General features: G+C 45.4%; 1 protein-coding gene across 3 annotated transcripts; it reads right to left on the bottom strand.

Moving 5' to 3' along the window:
• On the bottom strand, positions 1–27008 carry LOC112987317 (myeloperoxidase-like). Of its 3 annotated transcripts, XM_064523491.1 has the most exons (13): positions 26936–27008; positions 25107–25200; positions 23547–23722; positions 21931–22054; positions 20796–20925; positions 19369–19575; positions 17430–17745; positions 14954–15114; positions 12580–12826; positions 11854–12024; positions 9466–9703; positions 7310–7533; positions 5098–6282 (listed from the first exon to the last, which is right to left on the bottom strand). In XM_064523491.1, exons 1-12 carry the CDS (start codon positions 27006–27008, stop codon positions 7311–7313), a joined length of 2160 nt encoding a protein of 719 aa, XP_064379561.1. In that variant the 3' UTR covers positions 5098–6282; position 7310. The 3 variants fall into 3 exon arrangements, with proteins under 3 accessions (XP_025962943.2, XP_064379561.1, XP_025962944.2); XM_026107158.2 differs by lacking the exons at positions 5098–6282; positions 26936–27008 and adding an exon at positions 1–748 and having other exon boundaries at positions 7322–7533; positions 25107–25182; XM_026107159.2 differs by lacking the exon at positions 26936–27008 and having other exon boundaries at positions 7322–7533; positions 25107–25182.

Below are 27008 nucleotides of genomic sequence, written 5' to 3'. Positions count from 1 at the left end.
TAAGGAATGTATTGGTCTTTATTTCCCCTCTCTCAAAGCTGCCTTGGCTTCCACATCTTGTGGCAGAAGTTACCCTCAAGTCTTTCCCCACTGAGAGGCAGGAGACAGTATTTCCTCCTGTGCTTCCAGGTGAACGTGGTAACCCGCTGCCCCAAGCTGTACAGCCACTTCCGCAAGGGTGTCAGCTGGGGCCCCCAACATCTGGTGGCCATTGGCCCATGGATGAATGTCTCCACCTTGTCGGTTTTGAATAGAAAAAGGTGATTATAAACATGCAGCAATGATCACAGGAACGGTGCAGCTCTAAGACTGGCTGGGGTCCAGCTGGACAGAAGCTCTTAGGGTTATGATTAAAAGACATGTCCTGCTATCCATGGTGTGTTTAGGGCACAGTTCAGGTGGCAGAGGTGGTTCTTTGGAAGCAACAAGGGAACGATTTCACCATCTCCACTTAAAGTTCTCCTTCATCTGTGGATGTTTTGCCCATCACTTCTATGTCAATACTGCAATCCAGAGTTGCCTCTGTTTCCAGATCTTCCTGTGGCTGCCATGTCCTCTGCCTAAGCTCCTACACTCAAAACTGGAGCTGAAAGATAGGATCACTAATGGGAAGCCCTGTTCATCATTCCTGATATCCCCTGATAGGCAGCTAGCATGGAGTCATGGACTTGTTCGGTGAGCTTGGGAACATTGTCTGGGTCCAGGCCAAGGGTCTCCACTTCTGGCAGGATCTGGACTGTGCTTTTCCCTAGAAGAGTAAGACAGGAGGGTCAGAGAGAGGGAAGGAAGTATGTGAGGGGTATAGGAGAGACGGAGAAGGTGTAGCATAGGGATCAGTGCAAATGAAGAAACAAGACAGAAACAAATGGAAACGCCCTCTTCCACACAGCAACCCAGTCGTGTCCCAAATACACACTGCAGAAACCCAAACCAGACTTTCTTTGTCCCCAGAGACCACAAAATCATAAATATGGAAACAGGTGACTCTGTCCCATATGTTAACCCCCAAGTATATCCAAAGCAATAATTCATATGGAATAAGGGGCCATTGTGGGTTGCCAGACAGGGAACAGGCAGTAAGAATAAATAGTCAGTTTTCACAGTGGAAAGAGGTCACCCACTACTAGGTAGTTCTGGACTTCAGGGTCTGTCCAGATCAGGGCAAAGAGGATGAAATGTCTGTAGTACAATACATCCAGCCTGGCCATGCTCTGATCTACGTATACTCAATATAGCAGAGTTGTCCCTTCCAGAAATGCACTTTGAGATGAGGGAAATCATGCCAGAACTCTTTGTTTGGCCAAGAGACAACAAGACTAAGCAACAGACTGCTGGAAACAGGATGAGCGAATTAAAAAGTCATCTTTATACTCTTCTGTTCTTCCACCCACTGGCCTTTATTCTTGCCAGTGAAGACAAGACACTGCTTGTATATAGACCCACCTGAAGACCTGGAGAGTATCTGTTTTACTTTTTAACTTTTTAGCATGTCTTCGTACATGTGTGCTATGAAATGAGATCCAGAAGAGCTGCTAGCAGAACCATGCAAGGATACTTTTGGATCTGATTCATAGACACCCAGTGACAGTCACTTCATGTGTATCCAGAAACCAAGTTCCAACTGAGGAAATAGTTACACTCCTAATGCCTCTTAACCTTCCTAATATCCCACCAAAATCAGTTACGCTCTTTCACAATTGGGTGGTTTGGCAGCCAACTCATTCATTCTGAGCTACCATGAGAGAGGTTCCTAATAGGTGATGCCAATGAAAGAGACTTTGAATGGTCCTCCTGCAAGAAGGAGACCTTCAGCTTTCAAATCAAGGCTGTCATTGTCAAGCACCTAATGACAGAGGAAAATCTTACACAACTGTGCTTATGAAAACTTGCTGAGAATGCCTAGGGACAGGAAAGCAGGTAAATAGAAAGTCATCACAAACCACTGAAGAGCTTTATTTTTAGTGAAAGACAGCAGTTTTCAAATAATTTCAGCAAAGGCTGTAATGAAATTATACTTCTATAGCATGTAAATGCACTACAAAACAGGTATTGAGCTGTGGCTCTGTCTTTCCCAGAGGAACGTGGCAGCCCCAAAATACAGCTAAAATACAAGAACACAAGATCCTGAACTGGAGGGAAAGACAGAAAATAAAAGTCTCCAGCTCATGTGTCTATGTGATCAAAACAAAACAAAGAACAAGAGAAGGACCCACATAAACAGATTTACAAGTGTGAAAATTCGTTAGTCCTTTAGCATGCCCGGTTGCTAGTGGAGAGGCTCTCTATAGCATCACGAAGCGGGGGAATAACCAACATAATCTGGGCATCACCAAGCTGTTCCATGCAGAATAGGGAAGTCAGCACACTCAAAGCATTAAGGACAAACATGGTCTCAAGGACACACCAGATGTTCAAGAGTATGAAGCTAGGTTCACTCTATATGGGGTTTTCAAGCACTGGTAAGTATCTCTGATGAGTATGGGAGAAAGCAAGAGGTAATAAAAAATATGCCTTTCCCAACTCACCACAGAAGGACAGTTGGCTCAGATCTAACAAAATATTTAGGCTCCAAACCCAGAGATACTAAAATCCTTAGATAAAATTTTCTTCTGTTGCAAGGAGCTGTAGCATCTAGACTCATCATGCTTCCATTTCAAAAGTGGTCAGTTCTTGCCTAACCTGCAAGGTGTTTTCAGAAACTGCAGCTCTAATGAAGGTCCTGATTTTCAGCCTAAATATACACATGTTCAGCTGACTCCCTTGTGCCCCTGGGGTTTCGCACACTTTTCAGAGTGCTCAATTTAAATGACTCTTAAGTAGGGGTGAGGGGTTTGCTCATATCATGACTTTTTATCATGCAACTGTAATGACACTCCGATTCATCAACTCTACTAGGCCACACATTGGCTAATCTAATGAGAAAAGACTAAGAAAATTGGCTTGTTCACAGTAAGTAGATGAAGGCTGAGGAGAGAACTGGCTGCTGTCAGTACAGAAAAACTGGAGAAAGAGAAGGTCTGCTTAACTTAAAGATCACAGTTGACTTCTAAACTGGACAGGAATGATTTCAAGATAGAGATAAGAGAAGTGGTTTCTGAAATAGGAGCAATTCCCACTGGAAGCTTCCAGTGCAAGTAGTTCTACTGGAACAGACTAGAACAAGCTATCAAAGGGTAAAGCTTTGGGACTGCCCCATGCCAAGGACCATATCAGCCATGTAGTCCTGGAAAGGAAAGAAGTGCTCAAGGGATCTCATGTATTGCATACGGTTACTAGTCATCAGGACTCAGGAAACTGTAGTGTTCATGCTCTAGCTGTAACTTCATGATAAATCCATGCATAATTCAGTTCTACAAGGCACAGAATAACTTTGGCTACCCACTTATGAGTGAAGAAATAGCTGAAAATTTCCATAATCACAGAAGAAGGAGGGTTTCTGTGAGAAAGTATACATGGGCTCATGAGGATTCCCATGGCATCCAGAGAGCCCTGGAGCAATTCACTGTAGCTGTGATAGAAATGTAATGCAACAGGCTGGAACAGCCTGTGCTATAGTTCTTTCATCCACAGAGGTAACGTGCAGCACAGTCAGGTGAACTGAGGACTAGAGAATAAATCAGTTTATCATTGTAAATTACAGAATCAAAATAGAAAAATTAAGGTGCAAAGGGACAGTTGGGGGGGGTCTCGAGTCAAAACATCTGCTCAGAGCAGGAATAACTCAAGAAACAGATTAGGTTGCTCAGGGGCTTGTCTAGCCAAGTTTGGAGTATTTGTAAGGATGGAGATTCCACCACCTCTCAGGTCCTTGTCTCAGGGTTGCACCACTCACAGGCAGGACTTTTTCTTTGCCTAATGGAAACTACCCTTTCTGCTACTTGTGTCTATTGCCTCTCATCCTTTCACTGTGCAACTCAGAGAAGTATCTGGCTTTACAGCTACTCATTAGATAGCTGAAGACTGAAAATAAAATCACCCTCTCTCCCCTTTTCTTCTCCAGACTGAACAAACCCAGCTTCCTCAGCCTTCCTTTGTGCATCATGTGCTCCAGTCCCCTGAACATCTTGATAGCTCTCCACTCAAGTGAAATGCATTGACCACTGGGAGATGATCCTGAGCAAGATGGAGCTATGACGGACATCCTTTCCTGAAGCTAATGCACCTGGGGTGGGCTGTGGGTGAGAAAGAAGGTGTATCAGAGGGCCCAGACAGAGCTAGGAGAGAGCACTGTGTTTCTTAAGTCAGCAGTACAGGCAGAGCATGACAAATGGTCCTGTCCCTGCTCTGGTGAGGTATCTGTCTCTTGCAGGCTGCATTCCCCAGCTCCGTAGCTCCACTAAGCAGGAGAGGCACACTGTGGACAGTCCTGCGGCAGTAGCCCTGATTCCGCTACACACCAGGTCCCTCCTGCATTTCCAGGAGCTTGATTAAGCAGTTTGATCAAACTGAAAAGCTTGATTAAATTTTCTGAATTTCAGCCTTGTGCTCATTTAAAGTTAGAAGAATGTGTCCTCTGTGCTTAGCACAGAGAGAGACCATGTGTGGTTGTGAGCCAGTCATTTTCTCCCTCTTAAGTTAGTTGCTGAAGTCAAAGGCAATGAATGAAACATCCTCTGTCACTGATGGACTGAACAGACAGTGACCATCTGGAAGTGCACACCTTAGACAACTAATACTGGAAAACTAAAGCTAGAGAGACTGAGACACACAATTTCCTATGTAGTCAGGCATCTCACACCCATCAAAACTATTGACTCTTTTGAAGTGCTTGGCATCAGGAATATACCCAAGAAATCATGGGCTGAGGCACATTTGCATGTAAGAACTGATGTTCAAAATAAGTTCAGGCTTGTGTTTGTCAGCCTACGTACCTAGGGTGTACCACAGCCCCAGCATCACCTCTCTGCTCTAGCCAAATGCTGTCAGAATCTGTATCTGTGTCTCTTCCTTTTCTTTGACTACTTCCTAGGGACCTTTTCCTATTTTGGAAGAGATAAGGAAGAGATTATTGTCAATTATTTATTAGAACCAAATCATACCCTGGCCCTTTCTCTACGGAATCTAGTGCCACATGACAGAGAAGCATGGGCCAGAGGCTCCTCCATGAATACTTTCTTTTATTAAAAATAAGTGTGTTCTTCACTTGGATACGTTTTGTGCAAGATCCCCATACAAAACATCACCATCCTCCACCTTCCTCTTGTTACTGTACCTGTTACAATATGCAAGGAACATTTCAGCCTCAGCTCAAAATATCTTTTACTGACTGATAAACTACATTTGTATTGATTGTCAAACTACAGGAGAAGGAGAAAACAGTTTTGCTACCTTCAGCAAAAGATAATGAGGAGAAAAACTTGGAGTGAAACTAGATAAGCTATTCATTTTTTGTACTTTAAGAAAAGTGAAGTTTGTTCATATCCAGAGGACTGTGCACCAAACTTCCCTGAAAACTGGCAGTTCTTCTCAGAGAAGCAGCCACAGATTTTTATCACGCCTTTCACTCTTTGAGCCAGCACTGTTCTAGTCTTTGCCAGGACACATCCCATCACCTCTACAGATCAGAGGTAAGTCATACAGGCTCATTTCTGGCTACAGGAATATGTTGCCACAGTTTTCCCTCACACTAGACGATGCCTTAATCAGTCTGGAGTAAGGGCAGGAATTGACGAGACAACATCTTCTTTCTTCTGTGTGGGCAATTCCATCATTCTGCATGACAGCATCACTGCTTCATTTAAATGCACCATGTAATTAGCAATTAGATCTTCTCTGGAAATTAAAATCTGTATTTTTTGAAATAAAACATTGCAGAGCAAAAATAAGCAAGAGAAGTGAAAAGTTCATTCCAAAGCCTCAGTTAGAACATCTCTTTCTGTGTGGGCTGGCAACTATTTGCTGTCATGCGAAAGGAGTGTACAAAATGTTTTTGATGGTAAAGCTTACTGAAACCCAGTATATATGAAATTGCTTAAGCAAGGAGTCCGTTTGAATAGTAGTCAGTCTTTTTTGATAGGTCATTTTGTTCTGCTTTGTGATATTGAGTAACTTGCATGGAACTGGAACGTCTTTCAATAAAGTTCTTTTATTGCTGGATTCTATCTCATTGGAAAGGCTTCATGCAAACTAAATTGAGCAAGTGACAGCAATCATGCCCAAACATTTTTGGTAGTAAAAGCATAAGCATAGTTAAAAAAAAAAAAATCCATCTGAGCAGCTTGCAAGTCAAGATGTCTGAGGAAATCCTTAACGTTCAGCATTAAAAGTCACCAGATGCTTCTTCTACAGGATACAAAAAGCAATGTGTTAACAAAAGAGAGAAGGACATGCTGTGGCTCCCTGTCATCTTGCGTGATTTATTTCCATGGTCAAGCTGGGAAAGCAAGACCATTAGCCTTGATATAAGGTCTGCTTTGAGGAGAAGGTTGCTCTAGAGACCTTCCTTCCTACAGTTTTCTATGGTCCTACAAGTCTCTGGCCAGAGCTACCAGCAGGTGATGGCTGGGGGAGGCAGTGTGCCCTCCAGATAGATGGAGCAGAACTGCTGGCGTGTAAATAACAGTGGTGGGAACCAGGACCAAAGACCTTCTTTCTCCTCCCCAGGAAAAGCCCTAACACTAAGCCAATTTTTCTTTTGTCTATGCTCTTCCTGGAACCATGAAGATCACATTCTTGGTTGTAACCTGCCACAGATTCAAGCTCACGATCCATAGCCCTGTGGAGAATGCAGCTGAACATCCTCCCAGGAAGTGGAAGCTGACTGCAGCTGGAGTTATCTGAGGTCCTAAACACTGCTTTTAGTTGCAGATACTTGTCCTTTCTCACAGTCTGGATCTGGGCATGATCACGTGGAAGGGTCTGACTATAGGAACAAGGGAAAGATGATGGCTTTTAGTAAAAGGCATGGTCCTAAGGCACCAAAGCAGCCCATCTTTTCTTGATCAGAGTCACTTTTGAGTCTATCCACTCCCCAGGAATTTCACAGAGCATTTTGGAAGAAAAGTGTTAAAATGCCACAACTTTACAAATCCTGCAGCCAGCTGGGGGAAATACCATGAATATAGGCAAAATCACTGTGTTCAAAATCTTTCCTGGCAGGAATCAAACTCCATGAACTGTTCTGTGAAGTGGGAATCTCCTAAACATGTCAACAGCCATTTCATGGCTTTTTCAAGAGTATTTCAGAAAGCTAGTTTCCTGTGTAACTCTGATGTGTTGCTTAGACACTTGAAAACCATTAAAAGCTGGACTTAACCTAGTTACCTCACACGTTTGCAAGTGGGAACTGTCTACTGTTTGAACCTTATACCTCATTTTGTACCTTCTTCAGTCCTCCTTGCCTTCCAAGCTCTGAGGTCCAGCTTTGGGATCTGACTACAGCTCACAAAGTCTTGAGGATATCTGTTGGCCCGGAAGATATTTCTTGACACTTTAGAGATGTGGGTGTTGTCACATATTATTTGTGACAAGGAGATTTTGGCCAGTGAAGAGCGCTGCTGAGGAGTGAAAATCCCTTTATTCTCCCACCAAAACCTGCAGAAGACAGAAAATGACGCAATAGATTTTGTCCTCCAGGCTTTTCCACATTCAAGACCCTTGCTACTTTATTTCCTATTAAGTGTCCCACACAAATAACACATTTCTTTTGCCAAGAATAAATTTAAATTTATGTTATCCAAGTCAAGATCTACCATGGTGGATCAAGACCTATCATTCCTCTCTTTAAAGAAAATGGATTCCTATAGCTTGCAATATCAATACCATTTCTAGATGTGCAATAGAAACCATGTTTGCCTTTAAGTTCCCCATGCCAGATTGTGAGCCCATAGTAGGTCTTTCTAGGTCTGTACCTGGCACGAAAGTTCCCCAGAAACACAGGTAGGTCATGATCCCATCCTCAGGAAATATTGCTAAACCATACAAGGACTCTGCTTCAGAAAGGACTGGGAGACACCACTTAAAATGGGGCACATAGCTCACTCCTGCAACTGATGCCCCAAGCAACTCCAAGGAGAAGGAGGAGGACCTCAGGTCCTCCTGTGATGAAAGCACAACAGTGCTTAAATAATTATTGCTGGCAAGCAATCCCTGATCCACCATCTGCTTGTGCAAGCTAAACCTAGACACTGCTACATCTTGGGCCACAGGAGTCCAACTCATAGCTAGAAAGGAAAGGAGAAATAGTGAAAAATCACCTCTAAGACCCTCAAGAGGTGCAGAAGACACTGCTATGGTGCTTCAGCATCTCTCCTGATGGTAATGTTGAGTGACTGTTTTCTATGAATTTGCAGAGGCTACTTGAAAATGCTAATGGTGCTGGTTATACCTGTCTCATTGACTGTGCTTTGGATCCTACTTTTTGCAGACAGCAGCTGGAGATGAAGCACACAGTCAGCAACAGTGCAAAGTTGTGCATTGCAAACTCAGGAGATGGGAAAGTGGACCTATGTGTGCTTTTGGCAGATCCTATCGCAGCAGCCCAGAAGGAGCAATCTCTCTCTCAGCAGAAGGGGGCTAGGGACACTGCTAATGTCCCCTGGAGGCAGTCTGGGTTGAGCTGAGACTTAGCCGAGAGAGAACAATTGATCTCCTTTACTCTCTGCAAACCTCAAAGTGTGTTAGCCCTTTAGCAAGATCCTCTGGCCTACAGGCCCTGGACCTTTGCCTATACATAGTCTTGAAGTCTAGTCCTTAAGCAATTTCCAGTCTGTATAGTTTAGCTATCAGTTAACAACAGAGAACCTACCAGCCTCACTCTCATTGAGAAAAATCAGCTAGCATGCATTCACACCTCCTAGTTTGTGTCTGACTGAATCAAATCTCCATTTAGTGGAATCTACACAGTCTTTATATTTTGTATAGGCAAATTTTCAAAACTACTTAAGGCATTAGCCACATCAACAGATGCTGAGCATCTAACAGGACTGTCAGTGCAATCTACTTAGGCTGATAAAACCTGCCAGCTTGCTTCTAGCTGGTGGAGTCAAATCATCTAGTGTCTGTTTTTTCCATCTTTAGAGCTGTACCTTTGGTACATCTGTTGCTCCTCTGTACCTCTGTTCTGTTTAAGTGTTACTTATACATTTCCATTTCTCAAATGAGCTGGTGTTTGAACACATAGTAATGTGGTCCTCCTTGAAATAACTTCTCTGAACACAGGCAAAGAGCTCAAACATTCACACTGTACATCATCAGTGTGGAGAAAGGCAAGCCAATTTGCACAGGTAATGACAGGCAGCTGAACAGGCTGAGAGGGAAAACGCTTGTCCAGGAGGGGGTCTCAGCCTAGGATCCCAATCATGAAAGACCTAGACTGGAAATAAGAACATTAACAAAAAGGGAAAAGAACATCTGGAAGACTAATAAAAAACAACTAGAACCAGTTTCAAACTGTGCATAAACAAATCTGCATAACCCCAGCCTCCCTCTGTCCTCTGGGGATTGCATATCTAGCTCTTCTCTTACCTGTCTCCATCACGTAGGTTCCTGAACTGGGTGCCAATGATACAAGCCATGAGAGGACCAACTCTTCCTCCATTTACAAAGGGCTCTGCAAGTGACCCAATCCAAATGTCAATATTCTTTGGTGTCCCATACAGCTGCATGAATTTCCTTGCCAGACTACGATTCTTCAACACTCGAGCAAGTGTATTCAAATTATGAGGTTTTGAGAGCCTGCAGAACTGTCTCCAGGAGCTATAACCTGCAAGAAAGTCAGGTATCAGAGCAGAGAGCAGTCAGTAACTCGTTCCTCCTTCATGGGAAGGACATGTCTCCTCCCTTTCCCAGATCCAGGGCACAAGTAGGTTCTCAGCATGTTTAAAATCTTTTTTCCAAATTTGTCCATATTTCTGTTAATACATTGCATTTCCACTCCTCCAGAGCCAGTTTATCTTGCCCGGTATGTCAGTGTTGTTTAGGGAAGGGCCATTTCTTTGCAAGTGGGAGTCACTCTATCACTTCCCGTTGCTGTTTTGCTTTTCCACTCGGTGCCAATGCAGATGCCTGCACAAAAGCTCTAAAGTCACGGTGTACCTGAAACAACCTCCTAGCAATGTGACACAGGAACCACAGGAGATCCACACTCTGCTGAAGCTGCAGCATAAAGTTAGCAGAGACACCCCAGGGCATTTCAAATAGCAAAGGAGACTTGTATTCAGGCATTTGATGCACACCCTGAGTGTGCTATGACTTCTCCTAACTCTGTTCTCTGGGTGCTCAGATGAAGGCGCTGGGCATGCCCAAATGCTGCCTGATCTTCAGTGCAAACCAGGAGCCCTAGGGGTCTGGGAGCTCAGTCAGAAGACAGTAGGATAGCGGTCCTCACAAAACTCATGATGTTACCTTCTTTGAAAGTGTATCTAAACAAGATGTTGATACTACCCCCTTCTGTACAATATGATAGTGGGCAAGCACTTCTCCAGATCTGGACTCATTTGTGTTCCTGTGTAGCTACAGGGACAAGCCAGCCCACTTACGAAAAGAGCTCTGTATAACCTGAGTTACTACGGGTGAGAGAGGGGCACTGGACTTTGCCAGCCAGACTAATTTTTGTGTACAGCAAATAAATGAAAATTCACTGGAACAGAACTAGGGCGCAATTCTACATCTTGCTGGACAGACCACTTACGAGCAAAGGGCATTCTAGGAATTAGTCCTCTCTCTGTGTTTTATCAAATGACTGTTTAGGTAGAGGAAAAGTCTATGGAGCCCTAATGCATCCTCCTTCCTGCCAGCTCAATGAACTGGTAGATGCAGAGAAGAGATGGTGCTGCAGCATACATCTCTGCTGTAAGCAGGATGTTTAAAAATTGGGCATAATTCAGAGAAAAAGATCCAGCATATGATGCCTGGATGAAAATCCTAACAAACAGTTCAATGAGACCAACTATTTGCTTTATCAGAAAAAGAATTAGGAAGCTTTTTTGATCTTGCTATATTATCATCTTCCTAGACAGGTCTAACATAAGGGAACACAGCAGCACTCAGGTTCAGATTGCATTCTATTCCCAATTGTAACATGGAAAATCAAATCCCTCTGTTGCAGGAAAGGCAGAGCAATCCTATGACTTGATGGTGCATTTGAATGTATTGCAAGTGTCTGTCTGGGCTTAGAACCTGTGAATCTAGCGTTATTTTCATCACAGTTTCAAAGTGAGCCTTATTGCTGCTCCCAGCATGTTACTAACGCAGCATCTTTCATCAGCTTTCATCAGCCTGATAGCACTGTTATGCCATGGCACACCCAAAATCCAATTGTAAAGGTCTATCATTAATCTATTTCTCAAGACTATCTTGCAATGTCATTACACTGTTTTTGCATCTTGCAGAGCCCTGCGAGTGGTTCTGACATGTTCTTTCCTGGGGCACAATTTTGTAGAGAAAATAGATGAGATTCACACATCATGATCTGCTCTTCCAAACTTGTGTGGCTGGACTAGACTTGGAGACATACACATGCTTGGAGAGAGGCCACAGTGCACTTCTGGCCCCAATTCCACTAATGATTCCTGGTTTTGCTATTTAAATAACAATGCATGCAAGTCAGTTACTGAACACTTGACTTCTGTCTGTGCAATGCAAAAGTTTCTTCTGGTTCTGTGCCTCCATGTGTCTCCTGAAGTTCCAGCCAGGCTCTAACTTCATTGCATAACTTCCTGTTTACTTATCTATAGCACTACAGAAAACATGGAAAAAATTGGGAAAGACCTCTGAGGAATTTCAGCCAAGACAAGTTATGTTGAAGCGTGGGCATATGATTGGAGGTTGGAGAACTTTCTCTGTGTTCAATTACAAGAGTGCCTGATTTTCATCTGTTTTTCTTTGGATGCCCTGCTGCCACATTCAGCTTACCTGGGAGGCCATGATCTCTGCAACGCTGCATGTTAAGTGCAGGTAAATCCAACCCGATCCTTTCGACCTGCTCAAACATCCGATCCCGGAGCTCATCCACAACCATTTGTTGCTGTGTCATCAACTTGGCCTGATTAACCATCAGGCTCCGGAGAAAGGGGTCAATACCACCTGCAACAATTATGCAGTGACTTGTGAGCAGTGTAGGGTGGAAAGTGTATGTGAAAGAGGTCAGAAAAGCTGAACACCACTTATATTTACTTATAACCTTCTAGTACAGGAATTGTTGCACCTTTACTGAGGCATCTTAGCTCCTGTGATTTCACTGTATGTCATATCACTAGTTCCCCTCCTGGAAAATGAGATGTGTGCTACATGAGATGTTGACTATAGTAAAGAAATGCATTAAAGGAAGAAAGGAATTGGATAACCTAGGAAAAGGGGCAAGTACCACATATCAGAATCAATTTTCCTGCACTTACAGCATTAAAAAGAAAATGCCTTGAATAATGTTCTTAGAAACTACACCAAGTAAGTTATCAAGCTGTATACTTCATAACAAGATGGGTCACATTTTGACTGCAGAGAACAGCTACGTTGTGGAAAGATCTGGCTGGCAGTAAAGCTCATTTATTGAAAACGGCTTTTAAGTTTAGCTGAAGCAAGAGCTCATCCAGGGAGGGCAGAAAGGGCTGAATGCACCCAGCAGTGCAAGAAAGACTTTACCTTCTTTCACAATCCTCCATACAGCAAAGAAGGTTTTGCTGAGTTGGATTTTGGGGCCTATAGGCTTGTAAGATTTATTTAAGCGATCCACAAATGGGGGAACTGAAGCATGTGCAAAACGAAATGCCAGAGTGAAGACATTGGATACTCGAGGATCCACAGAGTCCTTGTAGCCTTGGTAGCAAGGTATCATTCTCTGGAAATGAGTTCCCAGCAGAAGAGGCAGGTAGTCCCTGTAGGTTATAATCTAGGGGGAAACACAGAAAGGATGAATCATCAATTGCTTAAACATCAGTTTCTTTGGAAGCACAGTGATGGGAGAGTTCTCACTCATGTCTCAAACTAGAGGATTTATCATGCTGAACTGCTTCAAAATGATTTCTGTAGGAGATTTGGCTAGCCCAAGATGGGGAGTGGAGCGAGTACCCAGAGCCAACTTCTCTTTCACCTCATCAGACCTTAATCCAACCACTTTCAGAGTCTATTGAGGATCCCTTGTGACATTGCTGAGTGACATTTTTATTTCTTCAGCTCTGTGGTGTTGGTTCAAAGCTGCTTCTTCACCTGGCCATTGTATCATGTCATCAGCGGCGCAGCTCCAGGCACAGACATAGGCACTGCAAGGCACCGCCTGGACGCCAGGTTCCGTGTGTCCCAGCCATGTGTGGTGGAGTCTCAGCATTCTCTGGCACTGCTAAGGGCATGAAAATGTAAAGTGGACATAACTGTTGCAGCAACATCAGGCAGTAGGAAGCATGGACACTGCTATTGCCTGTCCCACATTCATCCTCTGCGTGTGCCCTAGGTTCCTCTGCCCCATGCTGCTGAGGAACTGGCACTCGGATATCTCCAGGCATGCTCCTCACCTAGCCTTGCAGCTCGGCAGGTCTGAGAAAGATTAAAAACTAGCAATGCCTCCCAAATCCTCCCAAACATTCCCTCGTGGTAGTTAGAGGTCACTCCCAGCAGCAAGGCAGAGCTGCAGTTCCTCCTTCCTCCCACCCTATATGCCTCAGATGACAGAAAAAATCAGCAGTATTGGCACAGATGTTATCACCATCCCTGGGCAGCTATATTAATGCTCTCATAGCAGAGGTTTCCAATCCTCGTCTCATGATCTCTTGGGATATTGAGGGGGCTGCAGAAGATAACTCGGAAAAATAAATCCATTGGCAGTAGGATGAAAATGTCTTAATTATCTGAAAATTGCAAGAAAATGGAAGCATTGGTCTAGACATGATGATGAACCCCATACTTCCAGTTCAGTTGTTTAACTCTCTTCATGTTGGCTTACCCAACATTTTTAAGGCTTTTTCTATACCCATGCAGATATTAATTCAATAATATCATAATATTTAATTTTGACAGTTTTGAAAACATAAACCTTCTGACATTCCTGAAAGGTGGGGTTTTTGTTTTTTGGTTTTTTTTGTCAAGCTGACTCAGAAGACAGGTTTCTAATTAGGTATGACTAAGGACTGCCTTTGGAAATACAGGATCACACAGAATCACAGAATGGTTGACACTGGGAGGGACCTCTGAAGATGATCTAGTCCAACCCCTCTGCTCAAGCCCTCAGCCTTCCCCAGGACCCTGTCCAGATGGCTTTTGAATAGCTCCAGAGAAGGAGACTCCACCTCTCTGGGTAACCTGTTCCAGTGCTCAGTCACTGTCGCACTAAAGAAGTTTTTTTGCCATATCTTCGCTCATAGAAGCTGGACTGTTCTGACACATCACTCCTGAGCAACCTGATCTGGCTTTGAAGATAGCCCTGCTCCAAACAGGAGGCTGGAGTAGAGATCTCCAGAGGTCCCTTCCTAGCACAGAAAGCTTTCTATGACCCTAGGACCTCAATCAAAGTGAAATCTGTGATGCGGACATAGATACAGTCCTGAAGGGACTCTTTGACCAAAAGCATTAAGGACAGAGGATTGTCACAGCCTATTGTACCTACCAGCACTTGGGGCTACTTTAGAGGAAGAGACTAACAACCAGAGGAATTTTAAACCAATCACCAACAGTACTTTTATCATGTACAACACTGCTTAGAAAAGTTTTTGTCTCTGATTTTTTTCTCTCCGCGTTCCTCAAACAAAAACCTGCAGTTTAAAACACATCAGCAATTTGGAGATTCAACATTAGAGAGACATTAAAGATTCAGGGGGACCCCTCTGTGCTTACTTCAGGTGTCTCTGGATGATTTTGCTTTTGACCGAAGGGACAAGTAAAAGGCATTTGATCATTTGCACCTCAAAATATTGCAGGCTTCAGAAACCCTCCACAAACAAAGCCCATCATGTGAATTTTGTGAGACTGCAAGACAGGGAGGAAGAGCTGGGACAAACAGTAGCACATACGACATTGTGGCTGATACCTGGACCATGGCACCTAGGATCTTCCGTGCCTCCTGGTAGATCTTCTCTCCATTCCAGTGGGGATTTAATCTCTTCAGCCCTCTAGCCAGGCGGTTGTGCTCCCTCAGAAAAAGTGTGTGCATGGATGCCAGCTCCAGCATCTCGTTTGCTCGAGAATCACCTAGAAGTAACACAAGTGAGTATATTTACACTCCAGTGACCTGTGTGTGCTTGGCTGCTTTACACTGGGAGCAGGCAAATGTCGCCCTTGGGAACAATACACAGAGAAAATTTAGATGTATCGATGTCTTCATCATGAAGCAGATGGATAAGAAACACACAACAGTGGAAGGAAAACTGCATCTGGGCCCAGAGGTTTGGAGGGCTCTAGAGGAGAGACTTATCTCCACCGAAGTGGCAAAAGCAAAGACTCCACCACCGTTATGTTCAGCCTTAGAAAGATACATGACCCAGAAATGGGGAAGTGTGTTAAAAAGGGGCTACTAGCAATGACTTAAAGCATTAAATACAAGTAGGCTTCCTCTAGGCCCCCATATTAGAGACGCATTCTCAGAGCTGAAGAGAGAGATGAGAACGGGCAGAGGGAAGTTGGGAGGACTAAAGGAGTGAGAAGGCATCCCTAAACTTGCTGAAACTATGGCCAAAGCAAGCAGACAGGATCAAGTGCTCTGGTAAGTGAATGACGACACACAATGAGTCCAACCTTGGAGGAATAAATTACAAAAGGTACCACAAAGAAATATTAAACCTTTCTTCAAACATCTAGAGCAGGAAACCTGAGAGCAAGCAGGTGATGAGAGTAGGAAGAGGCACCTGGAGAAGATAATGCCATACTCAGAGCAAGGATTTGCTCCTGCATTCGGCACAGCAGAACTTGTGAGGTTCCCATGCCAAAGTCTTTTCATGAACAAAGACTCTGTCTCAAAGTGTCTGTAAGAGGCCTTGGAATAACAGACAAAATAAGCACTAGAAAGTTGCCATGAGTGGAGAGCATCCACCCAGGGCTTCCAAAGGAACTGGAGTATGAAATCACTGAACCAAGCTAGGCAACCGCACACTTAAAATTTCATCAATACTCAGGGACTGGAAAAGTCACAAATACGGCACTGAATTTTGAAAATGGTTTGCAGGGAGATACAAATTGCTGCAGAGTAAGCCTGAAATCTTCACTAGAAATTCACTGATGGCTATGTAACCAGCAACACGACATAGAAGCTGCTCAGGCAGCCCCTGAGCTGCAAAGTACTGGAAGCAGGGAAACTGTCTGGGAAGCATCCAACATGCCTGCTGTCCAGAGGAGCTTGGGCCAGACTTGGGGGGAATAGAAGTCAGCTCCACAGCTGAGGAGATCTGTCATGCCTTCAAGATTTCTTCTCCGGTGCCATGAGCAGCCCAGTGTGGCCAGAGCCAGGAGAAGGTCCTGCTAACTCAAAAAAAATGACTAAGGAGTGAGATGCTAATTCACAAGATGCATCAGAAACATTCTTCTTTCTGTCCCCAAAGGCTTGTGGTAGCATGATGGTCCTCACCAGCAGGAGCCAGGGAGAAGGGAGCAATGCTCAAAGCTTTGGGAATCAGATGATTTTGGCCCCCACGCACTAAGGAGACGAGAAAACAGCAAATAGCAGCAGATGGGAAAGTGGTGGTGGTTGTGCAGTATTTCGACTGGAGCGGGGGCATGGTTTTGAGAGGCTCTGTGCAGGACAGAATGAGTTAACTTGGAAAGAAGAGGTGGTCAAGAGGATGCCACAAGTCTGACAGAGAATAAAGGTGTCCCGGAAGGCTGCGCTAATAAACGGAGCAGGAGACCATCTCAATGTGTTAAAAGCCTGTGCTTGTGTCCCAGCTGGAGTGCAGAATCAGTGCAACCCCAGCCCTCTTGGTGATGGGGGCACATCTTAAAAGGTCACATCATTAGTCTGCAGCTTGTTTCATTCTTGGTCCAGCTAGGACCTGATATCCTCACAGTACAGTACAGTAGAAACAGAAAAGTACAGCAGCACAGGCAAATGCTGCATAGCAGTGACCCAGCTCAGCATGAACATACTTGCACCTGTCTTGAAGGGAGAGACAGAGAGCTGCCAAATGACAAGCACAGACAAACCAGCACCTTCAGGCTAGTCTGCTATTGCTGCATTTGCTCAGCTCCATCCACGAGCTTTATCTGATACTGATTCCCAGTGCCCATTTGGCAGCACTATGTGCTTACTACGTTGCAATCAAGGGCTTCTGGGCGCAGCTGGGACAGTTTCACTCCACGCACATGGTCACAAAGAAGACTTAAATGAGAGGAACTCTCTCATACCTAGAGCTTGCCTAGAATAGCCTGGTTAAGTCTTTCGTGATGTTTTGCTATGCCCCATTTTTTACTTAAATAAGAAAAACAAGCAATCAAAGAAATAAAATACAGATAGTGGAATTATGCACTCTAGATTTCAGTGTTAGGGAGCTTCCGGATGCCATCACCCAACTTACCTGCAATAAAGCATGGGATTTTATCTTTCCTACTGACGATAAGACAGGGATCCTTCTGCAATTTGTCAAAGGGCATAAAAGCCATCCCTCTATCAGTGAAATTCTTATTAACAGCCATCAAGCCCAGCTGGTTGGTCCAGTCCCTCAATCTGTTGGCCAAAGGCACTTCACTGCCATATACCATACTAGCATCAAGAAAAGATGTGAGCGCATTGATCTGCTCTCGAATTCCTTTGCTGCTGTCACAAGCAGGAGCTGAGCGGAAGAATGGAATGCAGTCTTTTGTGTTTTTAATTCGTGGGTCATTGGGTGGGATCTGCAAAAAGGTAAGAGAGTAATTCACCACCACTTCAGGGATGCATAAACTCTGCATTGATACCACAGCGATAAGAAAAGCCAGGCAGAAACTCTTTCAGAGATATTTCCCGTGGTAGACAGTGTGGAGATTAGTCATAAATCCCAGATATAAAGGGTAACATTCACAGCAGAGATGCTGTTTTGGAAACCCAAGTCCCAAATACCCATGAAAGCCTGGAGATGCCTACAGTTCCATAAAGAAAGTCCTATGGCTACTTTTTCCTCTAGATATATACATACATGATTGAATCTTGCAAGCCCAAGTGCTCCTTTCCCATGCTGGAGTTTAGTGTCCATATCTACACTGTGGACAGTTGTCTGCAACTTGTGACCCTGGCTGTATTCTTAAGTACACTTCAGGCACTCAGGTGATGCCCCATCCCTTCACAATTTTCTTTGGAAGGAAATACAGCTTCATGAGGGGGGCGAGAGCTGCAGTACATGTTCAAAAGTCCTTGGCAGGAGAGCAGGGCTGCAGGGTGGATTGTGCCACTGCCCTGCAGTGTAGACAGGGCCCAAAGTCCACAGCACAGTGTTCAGTGTTTCTCCTGCTGTCTACTTGATGGATATGTTTTCTGAGCATGTCTGAGTCCATTCAGACATGGGCAGAGGGGGATCTGGTGCCTACCTTCCCCTAGTGCATTGACTCACAAATGGATGATCAAGCTTCAGAGCAGATTTGGAGCACAGTGCTCCCACCATCGGAGAGCACAGTAACTGCTGGATACTTCACATTCCCTGGATTAGGGCTCAACCTTTCCTGTTTGAGTAGGTCAGCTCTGTGTACATTATTAAACATTTATCAAAGTGGAGACTGTGATGTGGCTGTAATGCTTTCCACACGAATGACTTAGCCATTCATGACAGTGACTCTACTTCCTCACCCCATGTGCTAGTCAGCATTTAACCATTAAAGGAGCATGTATTTCCTTTTAATGGGGCATTGACACCCATCTGCCCCTGCCTCGGACACACTCACTATAACCGTCACATCATCCGTGTTGCTATTGCACTATACCTCCGGAGAAAAACCATACCATTGAAGGAGATGGGGCTAACGGTTGGAAGTGGGGGAAACAGAGGCTGTGACCGTGCCTGATATGCCAGGGCAGCCCCTGGGACCCGGCACTGCCACCTCAGAGGCAGCAGCCTGACCCCCTTGGCCTGTTGTGGGAGGCTGTCCTTCTGTGGCCAGGGATACAACAGGGAGCTGCGTGCGTAGGCTGGAGCCCTGGGGAACACGCTCGCTTGTGCCATGCAAGGAGGACTCCAGCCAGCACTGTCCAGGTCATGTCCATGCCCCATTGCAGGCAAAACAACCCCAGCTGCAGAGCTGCTAAATTGGAGACACTGTCATCTAAGAGACTTGGCTTGGAGAAAAGGTTTCTCGTAAAGGGGCAGTTGAATCTAGTGGACAAACAGAGACACGGCCTATATAAAACACACCAGACTAGATGCTCACAATAATTTCTTCTCCCTTTTAAATCTCACCCATCTTAGGTAGAGGGAGAGTCACTAAAACCTCTCAGCTAGTGAATGGGTACCCTCCCCCGCTTCCCTGAAAGAAGCTGGGTGACTGTACCTTAATGGGAAAGCAGGGGGGCTGCTTGGCACAACTGGTCTCACAGTCCACCTTGCCGCTGAAGGAAACTCTAGCAGGAGTGTGGGGACTGAAAGACAGGTCATGGTCAATAAACTGGCCCCACTGCATGAACATAAGTGATCTCTGCTGGTCCAGCTTGAGCTGCTCAGGGGGGAAACGAACAATCTCATTTGACACTTTTCGAACCTGCAAGGGTTTAAGGCAGAACATGTGTGTTAGGAAATGACCATAAGAATGAGTGCATCAGTTCTTGGTGTCAATAGCAAAAATTAATGCAATGTGAATTCCTTTTAAACAGAAAAATCAAAGCCTTTGCCTGAGTTGGAAGGCACTGCTGGGTGCTCCTTTTGCTGATCATTTTACTGTTCATGCTGTCGACCAGGTCTCTTAGCCTCTAGCATGAGCCAAGCGCATCCCTTCATGGATGTTAAGCAAGAGCCACTACTGAATAGGCTAGGAAATGGGGGGGGAAAATGATTTAAAATACTGTTTCAAAATAGCAGTAGAAAAAGAAAAAAAGGTCAGTGGGAATTTCTGAAGATTTTCTCAGTAAATTCTTTCTACTAACTTCCTTCTAGTTAGAATTCCTCTAGTTATAGGCAGGATGTTCTCCCAAGGTCCTTCTCTTCTCATTCATCCCCCATCCACTACAATTCTTCCACCAGTTCTGTGTTCAGTCACCGCTACAGAAGAAGTGGTCAAAACTCTGCTTGAGCCATGATATTGTACTGTATAACAGGGTTTAAGACTGCAATGAAAGTATGAGCAAAAGGCACCTGACATTGAAAATCTCAGTGCTCCTCATTACAGCTCTCATCACACTGAGCTCAGGTGATCAGAAGCCGCTTCATAGTGTCTCTTGGAGTGCCCCCCAAGCACTACAGAAGCTGTACACCTACACCCACAGGCCATGCGCACCTATGGACCCCACCCAGAATTTCTAGCTAGATATTCTTTGATTTGTGACAAGTGGAGTCACTTGTTCTGTTTATCCTCTAGTATGCTGCTTTTCAGGAGATGATTTAACAACTTCCACAAACCAAATAATAAAAAAAGATGAGCTAAGACAAGATAAGTTGGCTTAAACACACTTGATTTAAAAGAAAGCATTGTCTGTCTTTGTCCCCTGGTTCTGCAGTAATTAGATTAATTTTCCTTTGCTTCATCTGCAAGCATGGGAAGTTAGAATTAGCTTTTATATACTAGTTAGACTAGAATTTCTATTAAATCACAGTGGAGATTCACATATGATCAAATGACACCTAAAAATGGAATTTTCAGCTTCCTGCCTGCTGATCCCCACCATGCTAGTTGGTGGACTTACATGTGAGGCCTGTGATATATCCAAGCACTGGGAATCCCTAAATGCCGTTACTGCATTTTTGGATGAGTGTTAGAAATATTACCAATGGTAAAGGGAATCCAGAAAAACGCTTTCCTTCTGTCCACCCACGGGGGAGTGACACACCATCCTCATATTCTGCTGGCAACCATCTGACAAGGGCTGTGTTTGAAGCTCCTAGTGATGGGTTTCTCCTGGGCAAGTGAATGAAAGAACAACAAACTATTAGTAGCATGAGGATCATGGCAGTGGCAAGAGCTCACGAATTGTGATCCAGCAAGTTCCTCCATGTGATGCTGTTATGCTGGGCAGATGGACACCATATAGGGTCGTCCCACAGAGTGATGGAGGTCATCTTCACCTCGTGCTTGAAGTGAGTACAGCGGTGCCTTTCAGGCCCAATCCAGCCCAGCAAATATGTTCACATTTCCTAATGCCTCATAGTCTCTCAAATGAAGCAGTGGAACCTGAAAGTTAAAGCATCCTCTAGGCAGACAAACCTGTCTGAACTTCTTCCTCTGCCTGAGGTGCTTTATGGCCACATGTCGCAGGAGATGCTCTGCATCGGTGACTGTGGAGGCATGGGCTCCTATACTGTCCCTTTGAAACCGCTCCACTGTTTAGCACAGCTTCCCCTTCATTATGCATAGAAGGCTCTGGATATGCAGAGAAATAACATTTTATATCCCACCTCCCAGTCCTACTCCCCATTTGTCTAGCCAAGGGACATGGACAAGGTGCTCCCTCCCAGCCTGCAGGCCCAGATTTCTTCCTGGGCACAGGGGGCACAGTGTGGGGCATGGAGCCAGACCAGATCATGCCACGGTACAGAGCTGGGATGCAGCCAGGTCACATACCAACCTGGGAAGCTGGGAAGCCCTTTGATGCCTTGCAAGGGGCAGAGCCAGACAAAACCAGGAGAAAACAAAAAAATGCAGCCTGGTGACAGAGGCCCTGGGCTGGAGGGTCAGTGAGCAATACAGATTTGTATGCATTTTGGCCAAAGAGCTAGTTCATGTACAACACCAAAAGTCCTTGAAGTGAGACTGGAATTAAAATCTCCACATGACTAGGAAACAATATGGTGGGTTGTAAGACCCTAAGGAAGGCATCCTATAGCGATCATCCTGGAGGATAGAGGTCTTACTCTATGGATAGAGGAACCAGTTATCCATCCTTCTATTAGCATAGCCCCTCACCTGTTATTGCACTTGCCAGTGATTGTTCGGTAGCACGAAGCAGATTCACAATTTATTTTCTTATTTTGCTGGTCACATCCACTTGCCTTGAAAATCATCCCCAGCTGGGCTGGTGTGAGCATGTCTGTGAGATAACAATAAGAAGTGAACATACTGGTTCTGCTGGGCAGGGGTGTCTCCCGGGCTCAGGAAAAAGATTCCCTTGTAATCTGGAATTGGTTTCCTATCTCAGTATCATCCTGTGCAGAAAGAATGCAAGGGACTGTCTTTTAAGGTCATCCTGCTCAGACATTTCTGTGCTGAGGATGTTCTCTAGGGCAGCAGAGCTCTCTTTTTGGTTTGGGATGGCATCAAAACCCACAATGCCTTTTTCAAATCTTACATATAATTACATGTTAAGAATGGGCAGAGAGGGAATTATTTTCTAGCATTAACAATTCTTTTCTCTTCCTCTCCCCTCCCCTTTTTCTCCACCATAAATTGCTAACAACTACAGTTGTCCCAGTGATCTGTTAAAAGTTTCTTTCTCTATGGAAACAGCCACAGTATGTACCACTGCTGATGAGCACACATTCAGAGAGAGGACTGTTGTCTGGAGAAGAACCTATCAGACTGCTGGACACCACACGGGGACACTGGCTCTGCATTTCCACCATGAAGATTCCTCCAGAAATGGGAGGTAAGTGGCTGACATTAACCAGTGAAGCCTTCTTGGCCATTGCTGCTAGCACACTACATCCTGAGTCCTTTGGAGGTTTCTTAGCCACTACTGCCACCAACAGTTTCATCAATGTTTTTTAAAAAGCAACTGCTGCCTCCTGTGCAGATGCCCACTGATAACAGATCCCCAAAGTGTGGTCAGGTGAGCTTGTCCCTCTGAGCAGTAGTGAGGAGCAGAGCTCTGACTTCGAGGAGGCAGGAGCTGGGCACGCTGAGCCCACACCTCTTAGATGGATGGCCACCCTGCACAGCCCTCTTGCCCGCATGTGCCAGAGGGACATTAGCCCACAGCAGCTGCTCGCAGAGCTCATATGATACCCAGAGGGAGGAAGGAGTTTAAGGAGGACCAACAAGTTGTCAGTCCCTCACAGTAACTGCAGAGCGGCCATCTCTGACTGATGTTCTAGAGGAGGCCCAGGAAGACCTGTTGCCCGTCTGGTAGCGGTGCTCTCAGAGGAGCGGAGCTCCCCAGGGAAAACCCAACCCCAGCCCTGCCTCCCTTTTCCCCCTCACACCCTGGCTGGAGTGATGCCAGGGCTTCAGGTCTTGGCCTGCCAGTGCTTTGCCTTAATGCCAGGGAGCCCCACGAGTTCATAACTGTATGGCAAGATCCCCTCCTGGACTGTTTCTCTAACTGCCCCTAACTTGCCTTCTGCTCTTAGCAAACAGGTTTTGCTGGTAAGACAGGACCTCCACCTCGTGGAGGAGGTTGTTCCTCAGCACAGCACCAAGATGTTTCACTCAGTAGTCAGATGGGAGGGATTTGAGGAGTGACCTAGCATCCTCCCCGCCTTTTACTCCTTCCTCCCAGGTCCCACAAAGGGCTGCTGACCAAGCCCCACATCTTCATGAAACAGCACTGCTCTGCCTTCCTCCTAGTACAGTGACATCCCTACCTGTGACATTGAAATCCCCCTTCACAGTCCATCGCAGCTTCTCCTTGAGGAGGGTCAGGGTGGTTTCCATGTAATCTGCAGCCCGAACTGCAGCCCGAGTCCCTGCCACTGGCTGCTTGAAATATCCCAGGAGCTCTACTGGGGTCACAGCATTGTTCTGCAAGTTCTTCTTTATGCTACAAGGGGCAGGGGGGAGAGGAAGAAAAAAGAAAGCGTCTTCTGCAGGACTGCATTGGGGCAAACCCCCCTGCAGGTCCTGCAGGTCACCCACCCGAGCCTCAGGCACCCCAGCTCACCACCTGGCATGCCAGTCCGAACTGCCAAAAAAGGTAGGCTCAGTCTAACACCCTGCGCTTAAACTTGGAGAGACCAGGGCTGTCCCTGCCACTCTTGACAGAGGACCAGGGTGGGTAACATGACGTAAATCCCTTAAATCACAGAGCTCCACTTTCCAGAAAACAAACATCCGAGCTCTTAGGTCTTTACATCCTTGAGACAATCAAATCTCACGCAACTATTCCCTGACTAACACCAGTGGATGCCTGTCTCCATTCAAAGGTCCACGAGGTCCCAAACATCTCCAAGTCATCCTGTCTTAATGCTGCTGGAGTAGTTGGAGCCCTGGACCCAGAAAAGTTCTCAAACCAGGGCTTCCCTAAGCCAGCAAGTGACTTCAGAAGACAGCTACCGATGGAGACTGTGCATGAGCTGGGAGGAAGCTGTATACCTTCCAACCACGGTGGCAAAAGCAGGGCTATCCTGTCAGATCCCACAAAATGCCGTTACTATGACCTACAGCAGTTCACTCCCTCCTTAGGTGGTGAACAGCTGGAATGCAGCAGGGGCTCCAGTCCCCCTCAGGATGTCCGTAAGGGATGGAAGAGAGCCAGGTGATACTGAGCTGGGAGGGACATAGACAATATATGACAGTACAGAGAAGGCAAGAGTTACAGCTCAAAACAACCCCACAGACTGGAGACGTGATGTAAAAACAGGGGGAAGCACCGGGTGGCACTATAAGCTGCATGGATGTGAATAGCAAAGCCCTGTGTGGTTACTCACCAGAGGATCCGTAGATGAGAGTGGGCAGCAAAGGACAGGTAGGAAAACCAGAAGTCACGCATGAAAGGGAGACTGGACACCCACCAGCAATGAGAGGTTGTGGCACCTCCAAAACATGACAGAGGAGCCCAGGCCATCGACAGGTCTCATAAGCATGAGAAGGCATTAGGAAAGTCGTCTGTGTCCCAGGTATGTCCCACAGGGCTGTATCTAGAATCACCATGCCTAGCCCCTCTCCAGGGGGGCGGCACAAAGTGCATTGTAGGGTCTTTTTCTAGTTGCAGCCTGAAGTATAATAACACCCTTCAACTTTACAACTGGGCAAAATGTTGGGTTGCAGCCCACCATCAGAGAACCTTGCACCTTCACATGCTGTAACTGGAGTTAGGAGGAAGAGCCAGCTGTTCTGCAGCTGAAGGACTGCAAGGCACAGTAGCACCCACTCACGGTGAGAGCATGCAGCATATTCAAGCAGCTAAGCCCAGACCCGACTCTCACCTGTCACGTGTGTGCTTGTAGGCTGAATCCACTAGCTGCTTGGCTTCATTAACACTGCTCAGGAGTGATGCGTCTGACAGTTTCTCTAAGGGACCTCGTCAAAGGCAAGGAAAGAGCAGAGATGAGAATCTTGTCTTCCACGCTGCTCACTTCAGAGGTCAGAGTTTCCCTGTGCTTACTCTGACAGCCCTCTGTGCCTCCAGCATCCAAGGATACAGGCACTGCAGTGCTGGAAGTAACTGCCACCACTCTCTCTACTTCCTATCAGGCCCTGCTGAATTTCATGAAACCTGAAGGAGATATATATATATATGTATGTATACATATGCATGTATATTTTTCTCAGGGGAGTCAGCAAGAGTCTCTCTTGGGCATGGAAATGGTAGCTCCATCAGCAGAGGCTTCACATAGCCCCCATGAGAGATGTAGGCATGCTCTGTCCTGCCTGCTCCTGCCTTATAGGGGAGTAGTTGATATTTCTTTAAGATATTTTGCAGCCCCAATCAGTGTGATTCTTTTTATTTCTATGACTCCAGCAATAGCTACCTGTGGAGGGCCTGTGCAAAAATCCAGATATCACTGGCTGCCATGATGAGCCACAGAGCAGTGAGCTCTTCTGTCTCCTAGTTTTTCTCATCATTGTCTTTGTCCCCACCCTTTTTCTCCTAGACTGGTTGTATCCACATTTGACGATACACATATGCACATATGCTGAGTTTGGCTGCTTCCCCTTGGCATCAACTGGCTAAAGCAGTAGCTCATATATCTCCCTTACACCACAAAGCAGAAGGGTTTCCCCACTGCTTTCCCCAGTCCTGCAAATGTCCTGCAACCCCCTGCCCTTCTGCCACTCTCACTGCTTTTCCTCGTACATTGGGGAACTCCTGAAAATGAAAGAGAAGCACAAGGACTGTGTCCCTGTAATCTGATATCTGTGGGTTACAGAACAGGAGACAGGACATCATTGTGCTCCTCTAAGTGAGAGCGTTTTCTTCTCGCTTCTAGGGAAGGAGAAAGCTTCAGAAATCATCACAAATGGGAAAAAATTTCCAGATTCTTCCCAGAGTCCTTAAAACATCTTCCTGGATCAACTTAGAGTTCATGTCTCTGACAATCATGGTGGGAATACTAATTGTCTGAACTAATATTTGAGGCAAATGAAAGGTCAGGCATGTGATTTCCATAAGGATTTTAAATGATAAATTAACAATCAGAGTTCTCTGTAGGTTTTAGAGGAGCAATGCAAGGCTAGAAGAGTGCCAGGCAACTGCCCCATGCCTAAACACCAGAGCTCATGGTAGCTCTGCTTCATCAATTATTATGGCAGCTGAAATGAGTTCACTTCAAAAAGAGACACTAATTCATTCCATGCTTTAAGAGTGAGAATCACTTCCCCTGACAAGTGAGGAGTTCAAATTCCAGTCTCCATAAAGATATAACATGAATGTGATAATGGAGCTACCTGCTACCAGCATTGTAGCCCCGTCAGAGTTGAGCTATGCTCACGAGGAGGGATTCGTGCTGTTTCGCATGGCATGAAGGGTGGGAGGACTGCTGTGCTGTGGGGACAAGAGCTGTTCTGAGAACTAACCTCTCCTTTAATGTGATTTTAAGAAATCAGATAGGAAATTAACTGATAAAAACCTGAAATAGTCAGTATTGCTGGTGCAGTAAATGCAAGCTGTACATGAGGCTACATTCCTGATATCTCTTTGGGTTCTTGCTGTTTACAAGAGAGTGATTCAGGTTCTGTTACACTAAACTTTATTCTTTTTCCTACTTGGAACATAAAAGCCTCTGATCTGTTAAACCTGAGAAAAGTTCAGTACCATATGAAGACGATACAGATGCTTGGAACAGGCTGAGGGTCACCAACACCAGAAAGAAGATTTCTGTCTTCAT

The sequence above is a fragment of the Dromaius novaehollandiae genome, chromosome 19 (genome assembly GCF_036370855.1).
Source record: "Dromaius novaehollandiae isolate bDroNov1 chromosome 19, bDroNov1.hap1, whole genome shotgun sequence".
Lineage (NCBI taxonomy): Eukaryota > Metazoa > Chordata > Aves > Casuariiformes > Dromaiidae > Dromaius > Dromaius novaehollandiae.
Note: the sequence above shows the minus strand (reverse complement) of the source record. Positions and strands in the feature narration are given on the sequence as shown.

Bases quoted from the DNA above. Each gene is read 5' to 3' on its own strand.
- LOC112987317 (XM_064523491.1), bottom strand. From the start codon at position 27,008: ATGAAGACAGAAATCTTCTTTCTGGTGTTGGTGACCCTCAGCCTGTTC. The intron at 20,926-21,930 runs GTGAGGGGCTAT...TCACTTGCCCAG, and splicing joins ACTGGCAAGTGCAATAACAG to GAGAAACCCATCACTAGGAG. The intron at 9,704-11,853 runs GTAAGCTGAATG...ACTTTCTTGCAG, and splicing joins CAGAGATCATGGCCTCCCAG to GTTATAGCTCCTGGAGACAG.